The 27,911-nt window shown below is 39.8% G+C and overlaps 1 protein-coding gene across 5 annotated transcripts in view; it reads left to right on the forward strand.

The window, feature by feature from the left end:
• The window catches only part of SFXN1 (sideroflexin 1), a 40,910-nt gene that overhangs the window by 7,493 nt on the left and 5,506 nt on the right, over positions 1 to 27,911 (forward strand). The window contains exons 1-10 of one of the 5 annotated variants that reach the window (XR_011322508.1): positions 4,601 to 4,712; positions 5,371 to 5,473; positions 17,715 to 17,889; positions 18,528 to 18,698; positions 21,426 to 21,524; positions 22,622 to 22,697; positions 23,788 to 23,873; positions 25,115 to 25,242; positions 25,798 to 25,847; positions 27,460 to 27,560. Coding sequence is in view for 4 of the 5 variants with exons in the window: in XM_069773149.1 (XP_069629250.1) it covers positions 17,726 to 17,889; positions 18,528 to 18,698; positions 21,426 to 21,524; positions 22,622 to 22,697; positions 23,788 to 23,873; positions 25,115 to 25,242; positions 25,798 to 25,847 (774 nt within the window). In the remaining variant the exon portion in view is untranslated. Of the gene's footprint in view, positions 1 to 4,583; positions 4,713 to 5,370; positions 5,474 to 7,173; positions 7,195 to 17,714; positions 17,890 to 18,527; positions 18,699 to 21,425; positions 21,525 to 22,621; positions 22,698 to 23,787; positions 23,874 to 25,114; positions 25,243 to 25,797; positions 25,848 to 27,459; positions 27,561 to 27,911 lie in introns of those variants that run through there. The other 4 variants (XM_069773148.1, XM_069773151.1, XM_069773150.1 and 1 more) reach the window with 4 other exon arrangements.

The following is a 27,911-nucleotide window of genomic DNA, read 5'->3' on the forward strand; positions in this document are numbered from 1 at the left end:
TGCTTTCTTGTAATCCCCCCACAGCTTTCTAGGAATTCAATTATGCTTTCTAAGGATTTCCCATAATTTTCCAGGAGTTCCCTGTAGCTTTCTAGGAATTTCCCGTGGTTTTCTAGACATTTTCCATACCTTTCTAGGAATTTCCTGCTGCTATGAATCTCTTACTGCTCTCTAGGCATTTCTATCAGCTTTTCAGGTATATCCATCATGCTGTGGCATGGTGTCAAGTGTTGTTCCATGCTATTTGTGCTGTTGCATGCTATCTCACGTTGTGGCATGTTGTATGCTATTCCGAGTTGTCCTGTGGTGTCTTGTTTTGTCATGAGTTCTGCTGCCACCTCATGTTTTCACCTCTTTGCTCGCGTTGCTGCATGCCTTCCCATGTTGTTGTGGCACAGTCTTGTGTGTCACCTTCTGCTTCTGAGTGCTGTCAGAGGTTATCAAGTGCCATCCCATGTTGCTGCAGGAATAAACATTTGAGAGTGTGTATTCTTAATTGCTATTTTCAAAAGCCATTGGAAAGACTCAGGAGGTGAAAGTATTAGGAGTCAGCAATACCTGGTCGCTTGAGGATGATAAAAAAATTTGTCAGGCCTGGTTGAAGCCGTTGTGAGCTCCTGTGGCTGTTCTCTGTGCCCTATGGGATAGTACTATACCTCCCCTTGCCCCCATACTACATCCATAGCTGCATATTGACATCCCAGATCAGTCTGCCTAGTCAAGTCTCTTGTTGCTGACAGCAGCTGGCACAGCTGCTTCAGGGCATGAACGATCCCACAAAAGCATTTATAAAAATAGCCACATCATGGGGGAAATGGCTTCCTAATTCCCTTGAAAGGCTGGCTTATCCCTTTAAATGTAGCTTTATGTCCCTTCTAAATGCAGATTGGCTTTTCATGTTCATTCCCTTCCAGTCTTATCTGAAATACTATGCATCTAGATAAATAGGTAAATTAGATATGCATCAATTTAGCTTGGCACAGTATAGCATGAGTAACATAAAATTGGGTTCAAATATTGTAGATGGAGCCAAAACCTTTAACTGATTTTGTAATCTCTATCAGCTTATATAAGTGTTTCATTACAATTTATATTGCCAAACAGTGTAGTGTTACTTGTCTGATTGACCAAATTTCCCTAGATAATAATTTATTCATTATTAGCTTAGACTAGGAAACAGGGTGGTGGTTTTTTATATACTGACACAGACTCCCAGAAATCCCTAGCTCATTTACAGAAACTTGAACTTTTGGGTACTCCTCAGACTGTACTGATGTCCCTTCCAGTCTGGGTTTGGATTTTCTACATAAAATTAACGCAGAGTAAGTCAGTAGACCATAGGAAATGCTGTGTATACATGGTTCACCTTGCCCAGTATTCTGCTCCTGATAGCAAAACCCAGCACAAAGCCTTCACAGGCACCTCCCATCGAGTGCTAACGAATAGTTCCCAGAAACGTTGCTGGTTTCTTCTAGCAAACCCCTGATAACAGCCAGCTTGGTGCCAAGGCCAGTTCCTAACACCATCTTCCCGAGCCAGCAGCCGAATACACCCAGTTTCTTGCACTGCACCTTCAGGGCCGTCACCGTACATCATTTCCCACCTGCTCTACAACTACTTTTTTCATGATGCAGAAAAGTCTTGACACATCCCACGCTTGCTTTTGCTCTCATCGATGGCACTGTTTGTGAGCCAGGGTTGCAGAAAAGCCAGTCCTGCAGTGCCACTTACTGGACATGTATGTTAATAAAAGCAACGTGCAAGCAGCTCTTCATTTTTCTCCGTTGATTCCCAGTGCCAATTTGAAATGGTAAAAAACATAAAAAAGCATTAATGTCCGATGTAAATATTATGAATACAGGAAAGCTTGAGGAAAGCAAATACAGTAAAGCTCCTTTCTTAGATGAGGCAGTAATTGTAGAGGAACAGAAATCCTCCTTTTCTGGTCAGCATAAGGAATAATTTGCCTTGTAATAGTCCGGGAATTCTTCCAGGTGGAAACATACACCAGGTCACACCTCAGAACAGAAGCAGGATCAGGCCAAAATACACATCTGGATCTGGGAGCTGGCACATCCTCCTGGATTCTGCAGTTTTTAATACAGCCAAAAACATTTTAGCATAAAAATTAGCACAGACTAAGAAACGCATGTAGCCAGAGGTAAGATATTCTTTGTGACTACCCATATTTGCCCATTTGCCTTCCAGTTCTGTGGCTCATGAGCAATTGTTGTTGGTTGGTCAGAGCCATTTCAAGACTTTTCGGAATTCATGGCAAAAAAAAACAGATTTGTTTCTCAGCAATGGGAGAAATGACTAGTCTAATGAAAAAGTTATGTAGCTGTTCAAAACCACCTGCAGAGTATAGAGGAAATGATTAACTCAAGGAATGAATGTAGGTTTCCATGTAGCGACTCAGAGAAAGAATTTAGGTATTAATATATTTACATTAAAGAATCTGCAAGCAGAGTTTCTATTGTGATGTGCAGAAAAGACCATGTGTGGTTTTAAAGCAGAAAAACAAGTTAGTATCTTTGGTATATAGGAAAATTATTAGAGACAGAAGACATCAGTCCTCAGAATGTAAAACCATATACCACACTACCAGTTATACCCACCACCAACTAATTTATTTCAATGCATGACATCCAGCTTCTGAATGAGATGTCTTTCCTGCTCTGTCATTGCAACGTTTTTAGCAATAAGTGTTAGGGCCAGATACATCAAAGATGTATTCAGTGTTGGATCTGTCAGTGGTCATGGAGACTGGGATCTTCCTGACAAGATTAAAAAGAACTGAAGACACTAGCAGTAAAGTACATAAATTGTGAACAAATTTTGTTGTGCAAGAAAAACGCAGTACAAGTTTTTACTTTTTCATGATGGAATCTCACCTGGTATATTTGCACCTGCAACTGTCATATATATATATGTGTGTAAGACCTAAGTTGTGGAGCCATGGGGTAAACAGATAGGTGGACATCTGAGATTTGATGTTTCTGTGTCAGAATGAAAGTTGAATCTTAGCTTTTTATTGAAAATCATAAACTGAGTAGGCTAGTTAAAAGCTGAAAACAAACTCCAGCCTACACAGTTGTATTTTTATTAAAAAAAAAAAAAAGAAAAAAATCCAATTTTTCACAGAAGTTGAGTTTTAACAGCAAAAGTTTCACCAATAAGTATATCTCCACAAACATTTAATACCTGGGGAGAGTTCTGGCTTTTTAATATAAAATTCCCATTTAGCATGCTGCAACAAAGAGTGACAGGGAGGTCAGAGCTTGCCAGCCCTGTATTCAAAATGTTAAGAGTAGGATTGCTGCAGATGCACAGCTGCAACCCCTTCAGGGGTGAGACCTATGGACAGAGCAGCATTGTTACAAAGGGAATTTTAACAGAAGACTTTAGAGGAGCTGGGCTGCGTTATAGACTGTAGTTGCAATCGGCCTTTGTGTGTTGGTATGTTTTTCTGATCCACAAAAGAGGTGAACTAGCACTGTTTGCAGGCTGTGAATGGGATGCAGTACTGCTGTAACTGAACACATTTTCCCCCATTCCCAGATCCCCAACATCAGTTATGGGGTAAGACCAGCTCATGTGCTGCTGACTTACAACACTATCAGACTTAAGCATTAACGTGCTAATTCTTGAAACGTGTGTTAGGAATCCAGTTTGTGCGTCTATCACCGTGTTCATGAGGAAGCTGAGCTGGAGAAAGAATAGAAGCAATGTAATTGTGTATCCCTACTATTTTTATTAAATCTCAAATGATTGCACATCTAATCTCAGAGAAGCTATCGGATGCTATAAATATAAAATGTGGCTTGACCATAATTACTAAAAGGAAATAAATGCTCTGAAATCCATCCTCGGCCTTCCAACGAAATCAAAGACCCACGTTTATTTGACACTCTTAAGAAAGTTCTCATCAGCTGGAACGGATTTCATAGGAATGCATTGCTTTATTATTTTTTATTCCTTTTTGGGATTAGGACCCAGGAGCGAATTATTTTTCTAAGGGTTCTGTCACCGTGGTTTCCTACGAACATTTCCCCGCCGCTGGCTGCTTTCTGCAAAAGCAGGAGCGATGAAAACGAGAAAGCCAGCAGAAACCCATCTCTGCTGTCCCAGCCGCCCCGGCCCACCGGCTGTCTTGCTCCCGAAGCTGCTCTCTCTGCGGACTGACGAGCCGGCCCCTCCGGCCCCAGCCCCAGCATCCCCGTCCTGCCACGGAGCCGGCCGGTAACGCTCCTGGTAATTCTCCCGACGGCTTTTCTTTCGTTCACGACAGAAGTAATGTCAGGGCCTGAGCTGCCTCCGCAACGCGAAGGGCGCCGAGCGGGGGCACCGCCGCTCCCGGGGGCGCGGGAGGAGCCGCCCAGCCCCGGCAGCCCGGGCTCCTGCGGGCCGCCCGATCCCCCCGGGAGTCTTCGGGACTTCAGGGGAGCGGGCGGAGGGAGAGGGGAGGTCGAGCGGGCGGACCCGGGCCGGCTCCAGCTCGACCACCACCACCACGGCTGGCCGGCCGCCCGCCCGCCCGGCCCGGCCCGGCCCGGCCCTGGCCGGCCCGGCCCCGCCGGGGCGGAGCGAAGCGGAGCGGGGCGGCCCGACCGCCTCCCTCGGCCCCCTCGCCCGCCGCGCCGAGCGAGCCTCTTCCGGGCAGCGGGGCGAGGGGCGGCGCGGAGCCGAGCCGGCAGCGTGCGGCGGCCGCGGTGAGTACCGGCGCCGGGCAGGGGCGTCCCCGCGGCTCGGGGTCCCCGTGGGGCTGGGCCGCCGGCTGGGGAGCCCGCGCCGGTGTCACCCCCAGCGCCATAGCGGTGCCCTCCGCAGGGGCCCGGCCCCGAGCGTCACCCCCGTCCCCCCCACAGGGGCCCGGCCCCGCGGGTCACCCCTGTCCTTCCCCCACAGGCCCGGCCCCGCACGTCACCCCCGTCCCCTCCACAGGGGGCCGGACCCATCTGTCACTTCTGTCACGCCTGCAGAGGCCCCGATCCGCTTGTCACCCCTGTCCCCTGCACAGGGTCCCAGCTCCATGTGTCACCCCAGCCCCGTGCGTCACCCCAACCCCTCCACAGGGGCCCAGCCCCGTGTGTCACCCCAGCCCCTCCACAGGGTTCCAGCTCTATGTGTCACCCCATCCCCTCCACAGTGTCCCAGCCCCGCGTGTCGCCCCCTCCCCTCTGTGGGAGCAGAGCCGGTGTCCCAGCGGGTCACCCCTCTCCTGGGGAGGTGCTGGCTGGACACTCGCAGTGGCAGACAGCTGGTCCGGGGCTGCCACAGCCCTCCCCTCCTGCCTCCTCCCTGCACACATAACGCTTCCCCACCCGCTCCCAAAATCTCTGTCCCCTGAGCGTGGGCTGTCTGTCGCAGGGTGGTGCGTGGCAGCGGCACAGATCCCCGGGCCTGCAGCAAACAAGCCTCCCTGCTGGGGGATCGTCCTTTCCAGGGGAGGAGCACGCCAAATAACTTGGAGGTCAGGCACCTGGTAGCCAGAAGCAGGAGGTTTAATTATGACTATTGATTTATTTGTTTTAAATTATTGAATTTATTGTGATTATAATGGGTATTGGGAGAGCAGGAAGGAGGGGATGAAGACTGGCTTTACTGATGTCCAATTAAAAAATCACCTGTATGGATCCTATCAGAAAAAGATACATGAAGTAGTGAAAAACTATAGAAAAGGACCATGAACACGCCTGGGTAGAGTCAGATAATCCTACTTCAGTTTGCCGGGAGGGGGGGGGTCAAAAATAAGAAGCAGAGACAAGCTTGCAGCAATCAGGACTGAAAAAAAAATAAGAGCTTGCACTAACCCTTTTTAGCAAAGAAGCTTTATTTTTCTTGATGAAGAGATGAAGTGAACAAGTGACATGTCTCTGTGATATACCTCATGCGATGGGAGAAGAGGTGGCAAATCGAAAGCCAACACCACTGAGCTGGCTGTGGCAACCTCTAACATCTGGAGGTAGTTTTAATGCAGAATGATGAAATCTCTCATCAAGTTACATACCAAAGATGGCTGCTGTTTTGAGGAGAGAGCCCCAGCAGCAGGCTCTATCCATTTAACACAGACTGCTGCTTTTGTTGCTAGGCTACAAGCAGGACGTACATTTATAAGCAAAAAAAAAAAAAGAAGTATCTTGTAGTGTTGCCACGATTTGCCTTCTCCAGTGTTCAATTTGTTTTTATGATTTCAGTAGGAAAAATCATAGTGCAGACAAAGCTGTTTTTCCTTGTGATTTAGATAGATATTTACTGATAGAAGCTGCTTTGGGGAAGGAAAACTTGGCAAGTGGCTTTGTTAACATTTGGTGTAAGTACATTGCATCATACTTCTCCCAGTCATTAGCTGTGCTGCTTCTTTCAAACTGTGGTAGCAAACATAGTGCAAATAGAGGAATACCGTTGCTTAATGACCCCAGTAAGTCTGACATGTGCTCTTTTGCCATCACACAAAAATGCTTTCTTCCCCTAAAAATCTATTAGTGCTTCTTATCTGAACTAATTATACTGCCATGATTGACGCTGACGTCCCTGGAGAACGCATTGTATTCTTTTCTTTGCCAGAGCAATTAAAATATGGGTAGTAGCTGGGTTTGCTTTTCCGCTGCTGCTTTGCCAATGTGTTGTAGTTTTAAAGTAGAATAGGTCACCTTTTACTAATCAGAGGGTAATTAATTTCCTGTCTTTTCTTCTAAGCCAACATAGCAGCTGTTGTGAGGGACACTGCTTGTGGAAAAGAAAACTCTGAGTTTGTTCAGGCAAAGGAGCCCCAAAAAGGGCTGGTGTGTATTTGAGGAATAAAGAGGCCTAACAGGATCCCTAAGTATTTCTCTATCAAAGCAGCATGGGAAATGCTTCAAAAGAACTCAGCTCTGCAAAAATAGACGTGTGTCCATGGGCACTTTGGTTTATAAACATGTCAGAGGAAGAAGAGAAGCTGTTCTTCTCCCCATTTTATAGCAGCAGGTACTTTTCTCAACCTCAAGATTTTCCAGCCTACATCTCTCATTTCCCAGAACAGGGCATTGACAGCTGGACAGCAGGCTGTTAGGGGACTGCTTTGAAGAATGGAGATCTAGGGGCCTAAGTGTGTCAAATCTTTTTTTTTCTCTCCCAGTGAATCTGCACATGAAACGTTTTCAGCAGCACCTGGCTCTAGCTTTTGAACTATTCCTATTCTTTAGGATTCTGGTAAGAAAGAGGTACTGCTGTTACCTTCTATTGTTACTGGGTTTTCAGGGAAAAGCCTCACTCTCATTTTTCAAAAAAGGAACTCTTAGTTGCTTCTAGGAGATTTTGTGAATCATGATCTGACCTGAGTGCCTTTACATCACCTGAAGTTAGGAGTCTTAGTCCTGGTAAAAGACACCGTACAAGTTAGACCTTTCTTTTAGCATTTGCGTTGGCTAGGTTACTCACTTGCCCTCCTGTATGCAGGCTGGTTTGAATTCTCTTTTAAGCTAGAGAACCCAGCGTGTCCCATGCTTTTTAACAGAGGGTTGCAGGTTGCAGTTTGGGAGTTGGGCACTAAGAAGTGAGATCTCACAATGATCATTATCACAATTATGTCTGCACTGCCTTTGGACGTAGACTTCTCTTTAGACTTCTCTCTCCCCCAGCTCAGTTTTTGCTGACTTTCTGAAATTGCATGCAAGAGAGGTTAAAGGCTGCTCTCATTAATAGAGTCCATTTCCACAGGGGAAGGTGCAGGAGGCTATGATCTGGACTCCAGCCCCCATAAAAGCAAACAGCAACAGAAAGTTCTGTATAGAGAGTGAAGCAGTACCCTGTCTGGTACCCAATCTAAGGACATTTGCTGAAGGATCCTCACTCACGAGAATTCAGGCATTTGTATCTGTTGAGGAAAGCCTGCTTCTGGGGTAGTTCTCAGGCAAGTTTCTCTCACAAATAGTGTCTCTGACAATACTGCGCTCCTAGAAACCTAAGCTGTCTGCATCTCTCAAGGAATGGACATCTTGCCATTAGAGATGCTTCTTGACTCAGAACAGTGACTGTTGCTTTAAAAATGTGTATTTAGATCAGACATGGAGAATTAGGTTCACAGTTATACCATCAAGACATTTCTTTTTCTGTCGCTCTATTCCCAATTTTAGCTTAGATACTGGAAAAATTAATGATATACCTAACAAAGTTTCTTAATTGTGAAGTGGATTTTTTCAAGACTTGGATTAAAATACAAGGTGTCAGTCACATAAGAAGATACAAATGTTTCCAAGGAAGGTAGCAAAGCTGCTTTTCATCATTGGTGCACTGCTGCATGAGTTTAAATTGCCCAGAATTTCCCAGATTATGTGCCCATCTGGATTATTCAGTCGTGCAGCAGGGTTTAAAACAAAGGATCAAATGTCTGGGTTGTTCAAAACTGAGTGTTATGTTACTGTCTGAAATAAATTAAATAGTCATTGCTACTCTTTTGGCTATTGCTTTGCTTTGAAAAGTGATTATGTGACCTTCAATGTGATGTTTAAAATGTGAACTTTGAAAAGGAACAGCGGAGAGTTGAACTCCTGACAACTCCTGAATGTGCATTTTGTAGAATTGCTGCAACTGCTGTTGTTAACCTTTAAACAAGGTTTAAAGTCTTCTACTACTGCTGGTTCTGTGGCAAATCTAAATGTAGCCTTTGTACTAAAACTGTTGATCAGACTTTGTGCTAGGTTTTATGTAATTATTTTTTAAGAGAGGCCATTCTCACTTATTCTTAAGCCCTCTTTTTCCCTTTAATTAATGTTAGTATTAAACTTTAGACCATGAACTCGCAGATGATTCCATCTGATCAGAGAGGGCAAGAAGTTTGGGTGTGCTCGGTACTGGGGCTTCCAGCTCAGTTCAGTGTCACTTTCTGATTGAAAGTACAAGATGAAAAAGATAATCAAAGAATTACTGATTTAAAATAAAGATTTTTGTAGGAGGTTATTAAAAATACAGAGTTGAGAGTTTCTCTTCAGATAAACAAAGACCTTAGTTTTAGCCATCAGTGAGTCCTACTGTGCTTATTAGTTTGTTTTTATTTTCTGATTGCTAGAGCTGGGAGAGCGTTGGGGAGAAAGATGAGGAGGCAGCAGCAGGGATATTTGGAGAGAGAGTGGTAGAGGAGAGGCTGGCAGTGAAATTTGCTTTAAAGCACTTGGGAAGCGCAGTTCACACAGCAGTGTCCTCTCTGTGATCTGCCATCCATATCACCACATCTAATTGCCTCCAGTCTACAGAACCACATTCTCAGCTCAACTTTTGGTGCCAAGTGCATGGCAAGCCATGGCCATTTCTTTAGCTTGACAGTCATATGTTTATAAAAAACTTTATGAAGACACGATCGTAGTTATGATTCTGAAAATATGCCTTGGTACATAGGAAGAGCCGCAGTGTGAAACACATGGATAATCAAACCTCTCTGTCAGTGCTGGGGAGCTAAATAGTCCCCAAAAATGTTCCTGGTCATGGGAACGCTGTCCCCTGTATTGTTAACTTGCTGGAGCGCAACATGGAGCGGTTTTGCCCAGGACAGCTGATGCTCACCCAGACAATCCAGCAGCACAAGAGAGGATTTAGCTGCCGTTCTCCATGGGCAGTTTAGATACAGCTGCCCTAGTTTGGAAACTGAAAGGGTTTAATAATATGAATGTGCCAGAGAGCATAGTCCGTTCTTTACTACTGTTTTAATTTACTAGTGTGGACTATTACCAGCCTCAGGGTGTGCAGGTACAAGGGTTCTATTAAATACCTAACTGATCTGTTGTTTGAAACACCAAAAATATGTATTATTTCCTTCCTTACTGCATGTTTTCCATGATAGATGTTAACTGTTTGACTGCGTTATATGATGTTGTCTTTTATCCTTTCCAGTACTGCTCATCCTCCAGTGTGAACATGACCTCAAAGTGACATTTCATTATGGATTATTACAGTAACTTATATGTTTGTAAAATTAATGTTGTTTCCCAAATCCTCTGTTGATGGAGTTGTTTGAGGAAGAGAGTTGTTTCAAGATCAGATTGGGTAATTTTGCTGCTTACCTTTCCACCTTAAAATTTAAGGCACTGTTGATTCACAGTTTTGTCCTATTTTACAGGTGGTCTCCCCTCTGTTGGTACTTATTGAATAGCAACAGGTGTAGGAACAATAAATTCAGATGCTTATATATAGGCAGTTAAGTGTTAGGTAGTTGTTGAAGTTTGCCTTCATTATTTGACTGTAACACAGCAAACATTTTTATCTTTGCTGTAGAGGATTTGTGCATTTACTTTCCAGTCCCTTTGCAAACTTTCTACTTATCTCAGGGTTCAGATGGATTTATTTTAATTTGATTTAACCCAAATGTCCTTTATTTTTGCTTTACATAATTCTGTTATGGATATATGGATAATGAGAACTTAAATCTTGGGCACACTTAATGTATATGGAGAATTATATCACTGAAGGTAGTGGAGTTACACCCTTGACAAAGCATTGTAGTCAAAATAATAATTAAATCTTAAATAGTTTTATTACAGTGCTCTTGTTATTGAGTACCTGAATCAATTATGCCAACAGCAGCACCCCTCTAAAATTGTATCTGAAAATTAAGGTGACAGCTAGGTAAAATACTGTTGCAGCAACTTAAACTGAGGGTATTGTACCTATTTCTTGCAGTTTTACAGTCTCACTGTTTAAATAAAAAAATAAAATTTAAAAAAAAACATACAGTTTATGATGATGACTGCATGGCTGTTGGATGATATATTGATGAAACCATTTTTGTGCACAGTCACCATTTTTACTTTATAGTTGGACATTTTGTTTTATAAGAGGATCCCTTCAAAGTACATAGGCATTTTATTGACTTATGTTTTTGCATTATGGGACTTAGTTCCCTTTTCAGCATTTACTAATAGGGGCTGATAAGTCATGAGTAGCATCTCTTTAATATAAGAGGTGGGGCTTTTATACAGAAATTCACTGGTTCTTTTAGACAGGCACCATTGTTAACAGATCTATGACTCAGAGTCCCGAGACTGGCAAACTCAGCAACCTTTTTTACTTCAATGCAAGTTTTATGTGTCTCCGAATTGTATTATTCCAGTGTCTGAACTTCTTACACTGCCTTGTATGCATGACATCTGTTCCTTCTCTGTGGGCATTGGTGGTCTGTCCCTGCCCACAGTCTTTATGATTTTTATTTTAAACTTATTTAGAACAGCATTGTTCCTATGTATATTCTTAAAGTGCAGGTCAATTACGTCCATTGCATCATTTTGAAGAAAATGTTTTTGTATACTTAAGTAGCTGTCACCTAGATTTTTAATCCCTTTTTGCATGAGATCTAATCTTTTGCAGGGTGGACACCTGTCCCATCCCCCACCATCCTATGCAGGGTTGGAGGCTATATACTATTCATTATTAAGATTAGTAATATTAAAGTCAATATTTTCTGTTGCTATCTTTCTAAACAGACACAGTGATTTGAAGCATGATCTTTTGTTGTAGCACATGCCAAGGGTCCTCCATTAGTGTATGTTTTCCATTTTCCTACTAGGTTGCTTTTTGCTGCTACAGCACTAACCCTTTTTTGGTAGATTTACAAGGAGAAAGAGAGACCAAAGCATGTGCTGACATGCTTCTGCTAGCTTAGTCTGGCTAGCATAAGTAACAGCAGTGAGAAAGGCATGGAAACAGGAGTTTTACCTTGTGCTGGCAACCAGAGTGGTTGTGTGTTGTCTTTGGTGTGCTTTTACTCTGCTAGCATGTGTTACGGCCACCCTGGCTACTCTCTTACCACTACCACTTAGATCATGTTAGCTCTTTCTACCATCATACCTTTTTTTGGCTGTGTAGACACGCAAGGACTGGGAGTTTTCCCAGTTTACAGCAAGTTAGGTCTCTCTTGTACCCATTTTCTTGATCTGTAGTGTAGACTTTCAATCTCTTGACTCTGGCAAGCCCAAATGTTTAAAATTATCTATGCCCTATGTTTCTTGTTCCTTGTCTTCCCTGCAGATTTAAGGCTAGGCTTCAAGATTTGCATTACACGTGGCTCCTCCTGCATCTGCAGATCCTGAACTTGAGCAAAATGGTAACCCAAGGTGGTCACTGGTTAGTCTGTTGAAGGAGCATGGGAGTGCAGACCTTTGATGCTCCCAGACCTTTCATGCTCCCAGACCTTCTACTGTGCCGGTTAACATACTAATCCAGGCCTCTCTCTTCTTTCTGCTGCATTGGTTTTCTGCTAGGGTAGTAAGTTATATCAGCACACATGGTTCAAGGAGCATCAGAGTGGACACAGAGTAGACCAAGTGGGGAGGGGATAAAGATAGGACATGAAAGTGGTAAGTCTTCTGTTTTCTGTAGATCCATCTTCACTGGGGTAGGCTAAATGAAATGGAGTGAAACAATCCTGACTTGAACCATGAACCATCTGCAGTGAAGGCAGATCCTATTGTTTAGATTTCTTATTACTAAAGGACTTGTTTTTGTGGACAGAGGTATCATAAGTATGTAAAAACAATTCACAGGCAACCCAGTAGTATATATGCTAATCAGAGTGAAAAGCAAGAAAAGAGCTTGTATTTGTGGACAGCTTTATTAAGCGTTCATTAGATAGCTTTAAACAGATTAACATAAGCAATCCTGAGAAGTTTTTAATCTTTCTTAATGAAACTGATAATTTAATTATAAAAATATTTAAACTTGGGCTTTCCTACAAATAATATACCATAGGGAAGCATTCATAGAATGACTTACTAGCCCTAATGCACAGATTTTTTTACTTATTTTTTTTTAGTAGAGAAGAATTTTTGAATAAATGAGTTCACCCTGCCTTCATAGGGTACTGCTTTGCAAAACCAGCAGTTACCATTTTAGACCAGAAGATAGTCTGTTTTTTCACAATATAGCACTGTTCACGGGAGGGTGTCTTTAATGTTATAGTACTCAGAAACGGAAAAGAAACCTAAGGAGCATCTCCTATTCAGACACTCTGCACAAGAACTCTGTTCAACAAATCTGTCCTGAGTATTTTTTCATTTCCATGATCTGTGTTCATTCTGTGAGATGCCTAGTGAGAAATGTATCACGTAAAAATAATCCTATTTATCCACAGATGTCTCCGCATTGTGATGTTTTAAACTGTTTCATAACTGTGGAAGTACTTATAGCAAACAGAAATGTGGAATAAAAAGACAAGAATATTCAACTGGACTGGAAGTGAGGGATGAATTCTCTGCTTCTTACCCAGCGCCTTTCCATCTCTCGTCATTACTTTGTGAAATAATAACTTGTGTCTTGCCGTATCAGCAGTACTTAGAGCACAGGTCAGGAGGTCTAGGTTCTGCTGTCATTTGTGACTTGACCTGTAATCTTGAGCCAAGTTATGTTATTTAATTGTCGTGCTTCTTTTACCTGTGTGTGGAGAACAATGCTCCTCAACGGTGCTGAAAAGCTGGTAACACCGATTTACTGGTAATGTCATTTATAATTCTGATACAAATGCTTTCATGCTTCAAGGTTAGCTTAGTAAATGATATATTGCTACGGCGCCTTATTTTCTTGAAGTTTGTAAGATTTATTGTTTCACTGTAGGGAAATTCTGTCTCAGCATATAGTAAAGACCTTAATAAAAGCTCCCGTACAATAATGAACTTAACAGTGAGGGAAATGGGAGTGGAAGGAGGGTGAAAAGGTTAGTTTCCTGTACTGTACCACGTTTATTAACCTGCTAATATCCTGGGAAGCTTTAGGACCTTCCCTAACTTGATGGTGAAACTGTAAGATCTGAGGGTAGTTGAATCACGACTATATTTACTGTACGTTGGAGCAGCAGTGCTGATGCTCCTTGTGTACTTGCTTTATGCTTACTTATTTGAGTTAATGACTGCAAATTTTAATACATGAACAGGTCTTTGGAACAATATGTTTTTCTTGAGGTCTCTTGTACCAAAGAAAAACTGAAGGCCACTGGGGAAAAATGATATAGTGAAAGAGCAAGAAAGTGTATTCAGTAGGTTGGATCTAATAATATTAAATAAATTTAGCAATGTTCATTTTAGTCATTGAAACACACATTTAGCAGTTATTTCTATGCAGTAGTGGATCACCTCCTTAACAGGTAAAACACTATAGAGTGAATAGCTTTTAAATATTCATAATGCTCACCAAATACAATCAGCGTATTCTTCTATTGCACCTCACAGTACCATTTTAATGTAGTAAACTAAAATTATGTAATTACTTACTACAGCAAATAGCTCATATTCCGTGTAGTATACACCTGAGGGGAAAGAAGACACTGCACTATGGGAGTCTTCATTGTATCCAGGTGTTCAGAGCTGCTGGTTGGGGTCAGTGCCAAGTGAACAGAGGTTTTTAACTCTTGAGAAAGGGGTAAATCCAGTTCTGTATGCTCAGTACTCAGTAAGGTCAGTGCTGGTTATAAAAAGGTCTTAATTTTTATTACTAGAAACGGACTTTATTTCATCATTTGTTCTGGTTTCACATATTAATACAGAAAGAGCACTGAATTGGATGCAGAGTGGTATAGAAAACCCTGGCCTTGTGGTTTCAGGTGATCACATGTTTTTAACAGTACCATTTTCTGGGGATACTTCAGTATATTTTCCTTTATCCTAGCATTCAGAATTATTTATGCTTTTGTTGAATAGCTGGGGGGTGTTAATTACTGCAATAAAAGCTGTGAGAGCTTATACTGATTTGGGAGTCTTTGAAACAACCTTGCACATGATGACTTTGAGCAGAAACTGGGAATTTTAAACTTGTCTGGAAAGGATTAATTGAGCACTTAAGCTCTTAATACAGTTTATCAGGAAAAACCAAAAGCAATCCTACTGGTGTCCTACCTGCAGCCTGTGCTGTCAGTTCACGATTATCCAGAATTCAGCAATATCTGTAGAAACACAGCTTGGTGTTACACAATTGCTGCCTACACTCCAAAGGCAAACATCTCTGCTTTGCCAGTACAGCTCTGAGTTTCTCCTGATATCAGGAAAATTTAGTGAGCAAGACACAGAAATACCTGTGTAGTTATAATCTTTGTGTGATTTTAGCCAAATTGATTTAGCTTGTCTAAAATTCAATAATAAGATCTGTTCTAGAGAATTGGAGATTATTTGTTCAAGGAAGAGCTTGCATCTGGTGGAAAGCAGAGATCTTATTTAATGCTTCTTTTTCTCACTATTCTATCATAAATAATACAAACTAAACATAAAAATAGTACATAAACATGCTAAATGCTTTGGGTTGTTTTTTTTTCATTTGATGAAAACAAACTCCTTGGGTTTTTAATGGAACCTGATTACTTAACTTAAAGAAACTTTAATTACCAGTAAACGTACAAAAGGAAGGATGTTTATGTTGAGTGGCACTAAATTACAATTTTCTTATAAATTTTTAACAAACTTATTTAGTAATACTAGCTGAGATACGACATTTTCATCATTCAGCTGTTAATCATGCTGTGATTGTGAAGGCCAACCCTTCATTATTATTTATTTAATCCATTCTGGGTTCTCAAAGTTTGGTGTACTAGCAGTAGGCTACTTTGCTTTCTTCATTACCACATGTGCCTCAAATATTCAGCAGTGCTGAATAGAATGTACTTGCCAAATCTTTAAACATTGCATATCTTCATGTATAATGCAGTTATTCTGCATTTTTGCAACCTTATCTTTACAGCTTTACAATCGTGTCTGGTGCTCAGTGCCATCGTGTTTATGCATACACGGTTTCTATTGACTTCATGAGCATGTGTAACATTGGAAATAATTTGAGCAATCTGAATGTCATTGGCGGTTCTTCCTGGCAGATGATATATCAGAAAATCAAATATTTCCCATAATGTTTGTACGGTGCACCATAAAATAGTATGGGGCCACTAGGTTTTCATTGTTATCAAATCACAGCAATAATAACCACAGAAGTCCTAAATAAGAGTCATACTTTTGCTATTACATAAGCATAAAAATGCTAAGTCTGGGTAAATGCAGGGAAGACAGTCTTTTCCCTGAATAATTCCCCCTCTAAGAGCAATTCTAACTGGTAAGTGGTTCAAGGCAGAATAATTTTTACACAGTCCTCAACTGCTTAAAAGGTTGATTTTATGGTTCCTGCAAGAGATGTTACAAAGATGGATAATCTCCTTCTTGTACGACTACAAGCCGATTTAGCTCACTTTCAAGAACAGATTTGGGGGGGGGCTGGAGGGTGGGTGCAGCTAGAAATGCTGCTCTATAGTGTCTTCTAAATATTTGTTAAGTTTCCTCCTCCTTCCTGTTGCTTAAAGCTGCCAATTTAGGGCTGGCTATGACAGATGAGGAGACTTAAGCCTTTATTTCTGTAGAAGTTTACTTTTCCAACGACTTCCAAGTTTTTCCACTTGAGGTAGAAGAGAAGGATCATAATTACATTTAAGAGATGGACAATAGCTTCTTCAGATATCATGAATAGTCTTTCCTTTTTTCCCATGAAGTTCATATTTTTTATGATGGAGACACTTTACAAGATTAGTTACTTTCTTTTTGTGATTTTTTTTCAGTTCTACATCATGTAAGTTTCATCAGATTAACCAAAATGTCTCAGACAACTTCATGGTGTTCTTTAGTTAAGATGAAAATACTCTTCAGTGGCAGCTTATACCATACGTATCAGTTGTCCTAATAATGTTGACAGTTTTTGCTCTTAAAACAGATAAAATGCTATGTGATGTCATCTGTATTTTTATAGGTCCAATTTACTTCAGCCATTTGAATTACAAGCATTATTTGGAAGATGGCTTTTTTTTTAACTGCAGAAATGTCTCTTAAGAAAGTTAAAGTTCATATAGCTTCTGCTATGCAGGGACTGTCCTTCCTTCATTAGATGTTGAAGTAAACTTAGTCATCCTGAAGTAATTTTTAATTTTCTGGGCTTTAGGCCCCATAAATGCACAACTATGTTAGTTCAGTGCCCTTCATTGTAGTTCTTTAACCATCTTTGAAGTATCATTAGGAGATCTGGTCATGTGTTCATAATGTGGCAAATTGTTGCATTACATAATCTTTGTTTTGTTAAAACATGGATTTAGAGAAACAACATTTATTACAAGAAATTGTTGGGTTTGTGTTTCTAATTTTTGTTTTGTATTGCTATGCCAGAGAAGTTAAGTGAATTTTATTAAGTATTTTTTCTGTCACTGCACTTTATAGCAGCTCTTCAGGCACCTCTTGAAATATTTAATTTCTCCTTCCCTTCAAGACAATATACTCAGCAAACGCTAATTCATCATTGAAATAAAGGACACATCTGATTAGTATATTGTATTTTAGTACAGCTATTTATTAATAAATTTCTATACTTCCTTTGCATCTCCCTCATCATCAGATATTTGCACTTGTATATGATGTACCTCTACCTCATAATCAGATACTTGTACTCTTACAAAGATGTAATGTATAAATGTCTTGGGGAAACAGGCACAGAAACATAACTAAGTTCTTGCTTTTCTACTTCTGTCAATACCAGCCTCATTAAAACCCATGGTGATATCTGACATCATCTGCTTTTTGGATATATACTTGCGCCTTTAAGCCTCAGTTTTGCAAGTTGTTTGGTGTTTGTTTTCTGTTGTTTTTACCCTAAGCATAACCTCTTTTCATCTTGTAGGTTATAGATACATTATGAAATAAGTGGAATTCCAAATTGTAAATTTCATGTTTTCTTCACAGAGTTTTTGAAGATGTCAGCAGATATACCATTAAATATTAATATCAAGGAGCCCCGATGGGATCAAAGCACTTTTGTTGGGCGAGCCAGTCACTTCTTTACTGTAACAGACCCCCGGAATATTCTGTTATCTGATGCCCAACTGGAAAATGCAAGAAAAATTGTTCATGACTACAGGTATGGCATTGATCACCTACTGCTGTCCCAAAAAAGTCCAGTCAATGACAAGTACATGGTTATATATTTAAAAGGAAATATTTAAAACACCATTCATTGCACCACTCTTTCTTCTTACTTCAGAGCTTGAAACACTTTTTTTTTTAAACAGATTTGCTAGTGAATGGGGAAATTACGTCATCTGAGAACCCCTATTAAGTATTCTGAAATACAGAAGTGTCAAATTTTGAAAACAGTTAATATGAGAACAGAGTTTAAAACTTCTTATGTTCTATATTGTTTGGAGCAAGTAGTTTCTTAAATACTTGCAAAGTAAATTTTCAAAGTTTCACACTAACGACTCTAGAGATTTTAGCTCCACATTTTAGCTCTAAAATCCAGTACAGGTTTGATTAAATGGACATTTGGTGCTGGATATATTGACTCAGCCAACATAACCACTGCTGGGAGTTTTGATTTTTTTTATTTTACCAGTCCATTTAAAAGCTGAAGATCTGCAAGCTAACTATGAGACTAGATTAACTTAGTATGAACATCCCAAAGTCCTCTCATGCCACATTTGTCACTGGAGGTTGTAGCATTTTATAACAGTTGTGCTTTTTTCTGTTGTCTTGTTTTGGTTTTTGACTTGTCCCAAGACAAGGTATCGTGGCACCTGGCTTGACAGAAGATAACTTGTGGAGAGCAAAATATATCTATGATTCAGCCTTTCATCCAGACACTGGTGAAAAGATGGTCTTGATTGGCCGAATGTCAGCTCAGGTACCCATGAACATGACTATCACAGGTTGTATGATGACCTTTTATAGGTAAGTGATGGTAATACAACACATAAAACATTTGTCTATGAATTAGATAAGTGAAAATCAATGTTATTGTCAAAAGAGCATTTTAGAACATTTATAATAAATATTTCAAAACGTAAAATTTTGCTTCCTTTTCTCTTCTCTCTCTGCATTCCCTCTCGCTGATTAATGGTTTCCTCTAGAAGTAGTTGTGAGATAAGCCCTTAGCCCCTCTCCTTCACCTTCCCACTTTTCCTCAAACTGGGAAAGTTGAATGTTCCAAAATCCTATCCGTGTAGGAGAGTTATGTGGAAGACAGAGGAGGAGATACCTGGGAATTTCTAACCTTAGAGATCTGGCATGTAGGATGTTCTATCTGCCAAGTGAGTACTCAATATGCTTCGGTTCATCAGTCATCAAGTTTCTCCAGCACCTGCTTGATCCTTTCATTTCCTCAATAGTTCTTGAATCACCAGTACACTGAAGTCCACAGCAGAAGCCAGTATCATCTGTTAGTAGACTCCATGTTAGAAATATTTTTGTGACACAATGCTTTGTCAGAATGAACTGGAGGGAGGTTCAGAGGAAACAACAATAGTGGTTTTGATGCTGAGATTTTACAAATTCTTGAATCACACTCCAGAAAGGCACAGCTATTTTGAATGGTGCATATATACTTATACGTGTGTATTTTAAAAAACAGCCCAGAATATAAACAAAACCATCAGTACAGCTGCCCATTCACAAGCACTACTTCCTGTTAACTGCTTATTCTTTTATGCATGTTCTGTTATTATCCACAGTACCTATAGCAGCTATATACCTTTTCTTTGCATTATCGGTAGTCACTCAGATTCCAGATTAGGTGATTTATTAGCCTGGAAGACATCGGTTTCTTTGGACCAAGCCCTCAGCAGTGCAAACGGGATTGCGTAGAATTCCTTAGACGGTGCAGCATAGCTTCCATCTTACTGCACATCACTGTGTTCTGGTTATTGCTGGCCACTGGAAGAAGCAAATTCCTCGTTCTACCTATGAGGGCTCTTGGGAGTGCAGTAAGGCAATGTGAGTCACGCCTAAACTTTATAGCAGGCCTAACATCCCCTACACACCAGTAGTGAGGAAACAGGAAAAGATGAGTCAGGAAAAGAGTTGCACATGCACAGGAAGAAAGGAGGAAGAACAGCAGTAGTGACAGAAAAAATCCAGCTAGTGTATCACTGTTACTTTGGCATCTCATTCAGATACTGGAAACCAGAGGGATTAAGAATATACTTTCAAATCTCGTGAATCTTTCAATTTTTTGCAATTTAAAGAAATAACATATCTTCCCTTTTCAGAACCAAAGCCTCATGATAGACACACACCTTCTACTCTAGCATCTCCTCTTTGCTTTCCCACCTGTTACAGAATAATCGGTGCAACTACTGCTTCTTCTTTAGCACTCTTAATTTCCATGTCAGCCCTCCAATGAGAACCGCATTCCTGTTACTGTTACTGCCTGTGTTATTAAATAATTTAATTAAGTAAAAGCTTTAACGTCCTATGAAAAGTTATTTTAATGATTAGGAAATACTTTTCAGTAGCAACTGTTATTTTTGGTGGCCTGGTTGCCCTGACAGAAATTCTGGTGGAGCAGAATCTTCAGTGGTGTCTCCACTGAGGGCAGAGTTTGTGTTATGAGTACAGAAAGAAACAATTTTCCCCTGGTATACTCTCCTAGCCTCCAACTATCTGTGGATCAGAAACTTCCTGATCCAAAGGTAGTGTTTTATTTAATGGCCCTTAGTGGATTTCTTTTTCATAAGTGTGTCCCGTTGTTTAGATAAACTACTAGATTAAGAGCAAAGCATTCATCCCTCCACAAGACAGCCCCATACATTGTGAAACAAATTGACTGTCGCTTTTGTAACTTATCAGCATAGCCATTTGTAAAATTTTTGTGCCTGCAGTTTAACAGGGACCACATTAGCTTATTAAATGGGGACGCTGCAACTTGTACAGAATACATTTTTTCACTGCCCGCTACCCATGCTCACAAGTTAGGACCTTTTTCTCCTAAGCCATCTGCATACCGGCACAGACATAATTTATGAGGATTCCTTGGAGCTCTTTTTTTTTTGATGACTGGTCATCTGGTTCATGGTGTACCAGATTAATTTCCATGCTGTACTTGTACTTCTTAAACATGCAGATATTTTCATGGAAATAATTTTTCATTTTGGAGTTAAGTGTCTTTTACTCTGGTTCTACATGTGACCAAATGTTTTAATGTCACAGGGATTTATTAAAACAATGGCATCATATTAGCTTTTTGAAGACTGAGAGGATAAAGCCTGTCTCCTAAAATCCACTGCTCAGTCACTTATGGAGCTTCCAAAGGGAACTAGCAGACTGTAAAGGCATAATAACCATGGAAAAGTATTCTAGAAATTAGAGCATTTCATATTTCTCGGTGTGATTTTTATAGCGAGGTTTGCTATAATGCTTTTGTTATTACAACAAATCTTTGTCCCAAGTGAACCTTGCTATTTAATTACAATGCTTTTAAATTCTGTTCTTCGAAGTAGTAGTACTTTCATTATCAAGACAGTATCTGATTGACTGTATTGTTTCATTCAGATAAACAAGAACCTCTGCATGATTACTGCTTGCACTGGCTTTTCTTTATTTGCCATCATTTTTCTGTGCTGTTGATGCAACTATGTTTTTAAATAATAATTAATAATAATAATAATATCTCTTTTCAAGAACGACACCAGCAGTGGTTTTCTGGCAGTGGATTAACCAGTCCTTCAATGCTATTGTAAATTACACGAACAGGAGCGGTGATGCCCCAATTACTGTCAGGTCAGACACTGAACCACATACTTCTGATGTGTTTATAAGTTGCTCTCTGATGTACTGGAACATGGTTGGGCTTTAAAGTTTGAGGTGATGGATAAGCTTTTTCACCTATGCTTATGATTCATTTGATATGCACAGATGAGGTCTGATAATGATGGAGGCAAGAACGCCATTTCTGCCGTTAAAGATAAGCCTAAGCACCTTGATCATAAGCACTTAACAGCGTAAGATTTGATAGGAGTCTGTGTTTCATTGCTTAGTCTACCATTTGAAAGTGCCTCATCAGTTTGGTGTTATACCAGGATATTTCTAAGTTGATATTTTGTGTGGACCTTCAGGTGTCTCTCTGTGCCATCTTCTCAGTGCTCTGCAGTATAGCACACACCACACTGTGTGCTTTTTTACAAAAAGAGGACGCTTCAATGAACTGGTCTGCACAGTACTTATTTCTACTTGAAGGCAAAGAGAGAGACTAAATATAGATGCAGAAAGCTAGAAATCATGAACAGGAGACTGGAATTGCAGTGTTTGACTTTCCAGTTTTGAGGCTGACTTGCCTATAGATGTCCAGGAGAAAGCCGTGGGTTTTAGGATATACAGAGACCTCCTAGCTGGGAAGTATGCAAAGTATGTTTTAGGGCAGATTGGGTTGGATTTGGGTGTTTGCAGCATAGCTGGTCTGCATGTATGGGTTTTGGTACAGTTGATTTTAATTACTATTATAGACATGGCCTTAGAAATCCAAACTGATTTTATTAGTTTAAGCAATTAGGAAATTAAATACAGAACTAAATCCTTCAAAGTGTTCATTCAGACACATGAGAAAATGCTGAAGAGATAGCAATGCAGAACCAGCAGAAGCTGATTCAGTGTTAAGATGTTGCTTGCATGCGATTCCTACTGCTAGTGAAAGAAAAGTGTTTAATTTTTAATTTAGTGTCCCATTTGAATCTTCCATCCACATCTTATTGCAGTATCACAGAAAGATCTACTTCTTAACTTTTGGTGGGGCATAACTACATGTGTAAAATGTAATTATTTTTAAAAGTGATATAAATGTAGTTGTTGTATATGTGCAAACATTTTTATTTTTGTTTTAGCCAGCTGGGAACAGCCTATGTTTCTGCTACCACGGGTGCTGTCGCAACAGCTTTAGGACTTAATGCACTAACAAAGGTAGTGCTGATATTTTTTTCCATTCTTAACTAGACTTTGGTGTTCTATGAGATGCTCATGGCTCATTTCTCCTCCTGTGTATCTGTGTCATGTTGTGCACTGCTCCCAGTATGGAGTTGTACGGCCTTTGGCAGCTCCCTTTAGATCCCAAGCTTATTTTTGCCCCATGTAGATGGTTTTATATTTCAAACAGCCTGTCCTCCTTATACATCTATCAAACAGCCTTGTGTTCTGTTAATACAAACTGTATCCATTAAGGTGCCTTTTCGTCAGTTTTGTTTTTACATGTCAAAGTATCTAATAGCATTTGAAAGTTAATTGGGGTGGATATGTAATTACAACAATGTGGACTCATTATCCCACAAACTGTATAGGTGTGTTTTTAAGGTGCAGTATCACTTTTGCAAACGTGGATGCCTACTCTAGACTGGCTGAAGAACTTGTAAGGAGGTGCCGCTCTTAAATGCAGAAAACTCAAATTCTTTAAACAAGTGTACACACAATCATGAAAAAAAGGTCCTTTAAAAAAAAAAAAGGAGCAAAAATGTATTTTGTACCCCTCTGCTTATGCTTTAATGTACTGGGAGTGGTATAGCATTGACAAGTTATTTGAGAAACTATTCTAAGCAGAGTAATTGAGATTATACAAGACATTGACTAGATGAATAGCCTCCATAGTCAGTGCCTTGAGATACAAAGCAGCTGGTGTGGATGTTGCTGGCTGTGACCTTGCCAGCAGAAACACTAAAGTTAAGGTCTGTTTAGTGTTGATGTTGGGCTGACAGGCATGCTCAGAAGCTGACACTTCTCTGCAGTGATGCTACTAAATTAAGATTGTTTTTGCCAGTCTCCTGCCACTGCTCAATCTGAGAGAGGTATTTATGACTTATGTCTTGTTGTTTTACCTCTGCCCCATCAGTGAGTTTTCACTGAATTTTAATTTAAAGGAAATAAGTCTGGTCTATCATTAGTACATGAAGCATTTTAATATGACCTTTAGAAAAGAAAATGATTATGTAATTATTTTTCTTCTTTTTCTTTTTTTTTCTTTTCTTTTTTTTCTTTTTTTTCCTCTCTGTGTGTTTTGCAGCATGTCTCACCTCTTATAGGACGGTTTGTTCCTTTTGCTGCTGTTGCTGCTGCTAACTGCATTAATATTCCACTAATGAGACAAAGGTAGGAAAAAGAACAAAGATCACTCATTCTAGAAGAAAGGATGTTATTGAGTTTTTAGATCAACAAGTTACTAAATAAAGTACATTATATCTCTTTAGCTTGTTTCAGAACCTTGCAAAAACTTCATGCATGATCTTGTTTTGATTGATTGATTGTGACAGGTATAAAATAGAATATCCTCATTCTCTTCAGGTAACTATCCATAGAGTTCTTCAGTCTTAGATCTCAGAAACCAAGTACTGGTCCTTCAAAACTTGATCACATGGACCCTTTAATAGAAATTCCACTTTGGAAAAATACAGTCATTTAAAAAATGGTGCTTCAAATCCCACAAGCAGAAGTTAGTCATAGAAATCAGGCTCTTCAGTTCTGTTTAATCATCTGAGATTACAAAAATATGCACTTTCTCAGAAACAAAATTTCATACGTATTCTGATTTGACTAGGACTAAGAATAGAAGCGGGGAAAAACAAATGAAAAGCATCCTCTGTTATAAACACAAGGTTATGGGTAGAAAAGGGAATATTTAAAATTTGTATTTACAATGAAATTCAATCCCTTGTAGTATTTTATCTCTTATAAAAGATGAGGAGAAGAATAAAGGTAGTCCTCAGTATATCTGCCCTTCTGCCTGCGTCTCACTCCCCTGGAAGTTCTCCCCAGTAATGTGAGTTTAACACCTAACCCTGCACTTGAGCAAAAGATCTAATGGAGAATAATACAGTTACAGAAATGTAGTTCGTTTTGTGCCTCCTTTTATACTTTCAAATATGTTCTTAGTGGTTGAAATGAAAACTCAGACTAGAATGCCAGAGGGGAATTTTCACAAAAACTTCTGTTTTAGTTCAGTGAAACTAGCCTTCCTGTACGCCCTGTGCTGTCTGTCAGAAAGGACAGACTACTTCCAGAGCAGTCCAGGAAATTCCACTTTTCCAAGTTGTTTTTTGAAGGAATCTCTCTACAGAAATAACACACCTCCTTTCTTCCCCCTTGGAATGCATGTGACCAGGCTGAAGTGGCAGATTGCTGGTTGTTTACTTTTCAGCATATTTTCCCCCAGATCTTTCTTTGCCTTTTGAAATTTTTGTGCCAGAGAGTGTTGCAAACAGGCTAACTTGGAAAATAAAATAAAAACTATAGTTCTTATAACTGACAATTTTAAGAGGACAAAGATAAGGTGACAAAAAAAGGTGAATAAATGCATGTCAGTCACTGCTTTATTTTTACCCTTTATTCAACAGAGAACTCAAGTTTGGAATCCCCGTCACAGATGAGAACGGAAACAGACTGGGTGAATCAACAAAAGCAGCTCAGCAGGCAATTACCCAGGTGGTTATCTCAAGGATTCTTATGGCTGCTCCTGGCATGGGTAAGAATAACTGTAGTCATGTGCAGCTCCTCATTATCAGTTCCCAATGTGAGAGCTTAAATTCTATATAAGTGATTTTTCTCAGAGGCCAAATTATCTTACAGTTATGCAGGCAGTATTTACATTTCTGTTAAGAAGTTCCACAGAGAAATGTACATTTCTTACTCTGAAAACATCCACAGCATGTTACACTGAACTGCAGCAGAAAAGCTCCTGGGATGCTTTTGCAGAAAAAATACAGATAGCAAAGGAATGGTAGCAAATTTTGCTTGAGTGGAATTGGTTTGGTGTAGAGTAGGTGCTTTGACCAGTACCAAGTTACTGAGCTCAGGTTTAGTTATGCATGAAATTAGAAGTTTTGCTTATTGGGAGAATTTACTTCTGTAAATACCAGTCAGGTATCTTGAATTGGCAATGATGTGAAATGAAAGCTCAGTTAATGACAAAAGGCTGTGAAAATTGTATTATGGTATTAGTTCATCCTAAAGGAAAATGAAAACAAAGTGCCTTTTTCTCCAAGGTTAATGTTTTGGGGGTTTTTTTTCTCATTTGCAGCAATTCCTCCCTTCATAATGAATACATTGGAAAAGAGAGCCTTTTTAAAGGTTAGTCTTAGATAATCTGTGTATATGTATTTCATATCCTAAGTTAATATTTTCATGAATTTAAAATACTTTCTGAGTCTTCATATTTGCCTCCCAAACACTCTGGAAGACATTACTGTAGAGCTTGCTTTACAGCTGTCGCTTTCTTTATGCCTTTCTTAGAGATAGCTTGGTTCTTTTTATCACAGTGTAAAATAACATTAGGAAAATATGAACTTTTTTGTTATTTTTATAATTGTTCTTAAAATGCAGAATTCCTCCTAGTAAATAAACCTTTCTTGTACTGAGACTTGGAATACAGTTTATTAGAAAAATACTGAAAATTTTAATAATGCCTTTTTCTCAAGATAGCAATAAGGAAGCTTTGCTTAGCTGCTGTAGTAGCAATTTGACTATGGAAACAGCAATGATGGTAAAAATCTCTTTTGAAAATGATCCTTTAAAATTTACTGAATGAGCAAGTGCAGGGTAGGCATAGAATGGTCATGCTTCGTCAAAGATTACTTGTTTCCTATATTCTGTTTATGCTAATGTAGTGTGAAGTCAAACACCTGGTGTTAGTAAATACATAAACTAAATCAATGTTATGCACTGTGTGTGCATGAGAGGGTAAAGAACAATAATGAAATTAATTATAGGGTTGTCTAACACAAGAAATAATATTCAGATGAGGAACTCTATAATTCTTTACCAGTAAAGGCAGTTTCATCTTCACCAGCTGATATCACTGATTTACTTACTGCATAGCTCCAGGCAAAGTCTCTGCCTGTGAAACCCACCCAACAAGCTGGGAAAAATAGCCTAAGAGAATCTGTCTCCTTCCTGTTAGAAGTTAGGAAAAGCAAGCATGATCTGAGTCGCCAGACCCTGCCTTGGAAAAGTGGTTTGGGTGGAGACTGGGAGCACAAGCAGGGGAAATTGCCTGGTTTTGGTTGGCTAAGATAAAGCTTTATAAAATATTTACACTGTATTTCTTATTGTTTCTGCCTTTCATTATTCTCATGCAGAGTTAGATTACCCAGTTATGTACACCATTTGAAAGTGCTTCTGTGTATATAAATGAGGCATTGGGAAGAGGTCCCAAGCATCTTCCAATTTTAAAAACTTGTTTCCTGAAGTGCTTTGCTTCCCTACTCCCTTGTTAACAGAAAACACTATTGCTTAGAATGTAAAAACAGGAAATGTGATGTTTTAGAGTGAAAGTCAGTGTGTGCTGCTTGTATATCCTGAAAGAAGCAAGACTGCAGTGCATCCAAATACACTATTTGTCTGCAGCGTAAAAGGCCCTACGCTGATTTGGCTAATTCTTAATTGCTGATTTCTTTTGACCCATACCCTGTTTATAGAGCAGCTTTAAGCAGCTTGTGATACTGTTACGTTCTTGAGAATGTATTACCTGGAACATTAACCCTTGTTTAAAAAAAAAAATCATAAATTTAGAGCAAAGATTATTTTATATGTATTTGACATAGGAGAAATGTCACATGCTATCAACTCAACTGACAAATACATGACATTTGTGAAGAAGTTGCAGCAATCCTCAGGGTTTGGAGACAAATATCTATTGTTTTTGTGTGGTATAATCAATATAAGGGTGTTGTGAATTTTTCAGATCAGCAAAAATGAGCGATTTCTTCAGTGACTACTCAGTGGTCTTTGGTACCATCATGACCGTTTACGCTCACCTGTTCCTCCCCCTCAGCCTCAAAGACTGTGAGTTCAGGTGAAACACTGCTCTGCAGGTAGTCAGTGGTAACACTTGGTAGAGATTAGTATTAAAACCATTAAGGAATGAGCTGCATTTTTAACAAGCAGCTTCTGCATGTCCTCTTGAGGTTTCAGAAGCACCATCCCATTTGTAGTACTCCAACACCATCCACACGATGCTTTACTAACTCATTATTCTTAGCCTTTGCTTTGCACACCACCACTCTTGAAAATAATTCTTGTATGCTTGCCAAAGCCTATTAAGCAACACACAGGGCCAGAAAATGGTGTGAAATAATGAAGAAAATAGACTGGCATTCTGCATTAAGATAGAAAGAAATGCTTCTGGAATGCTGG

This window comes from Haliaeetus albicilla, chromosome 27 (genome assembly GCF_947461875.1).
Source record: "Haliaeetus albicilla chromosome 27, bHalAlb1.1, whole genome shotgun sequence".
Lineage (NCBI taxonomy): Eukaryota > Metazoa > Chordata > Aves > Accipitriformes > Accipitridae > Haliaeetus > Haliaeetus albicilla.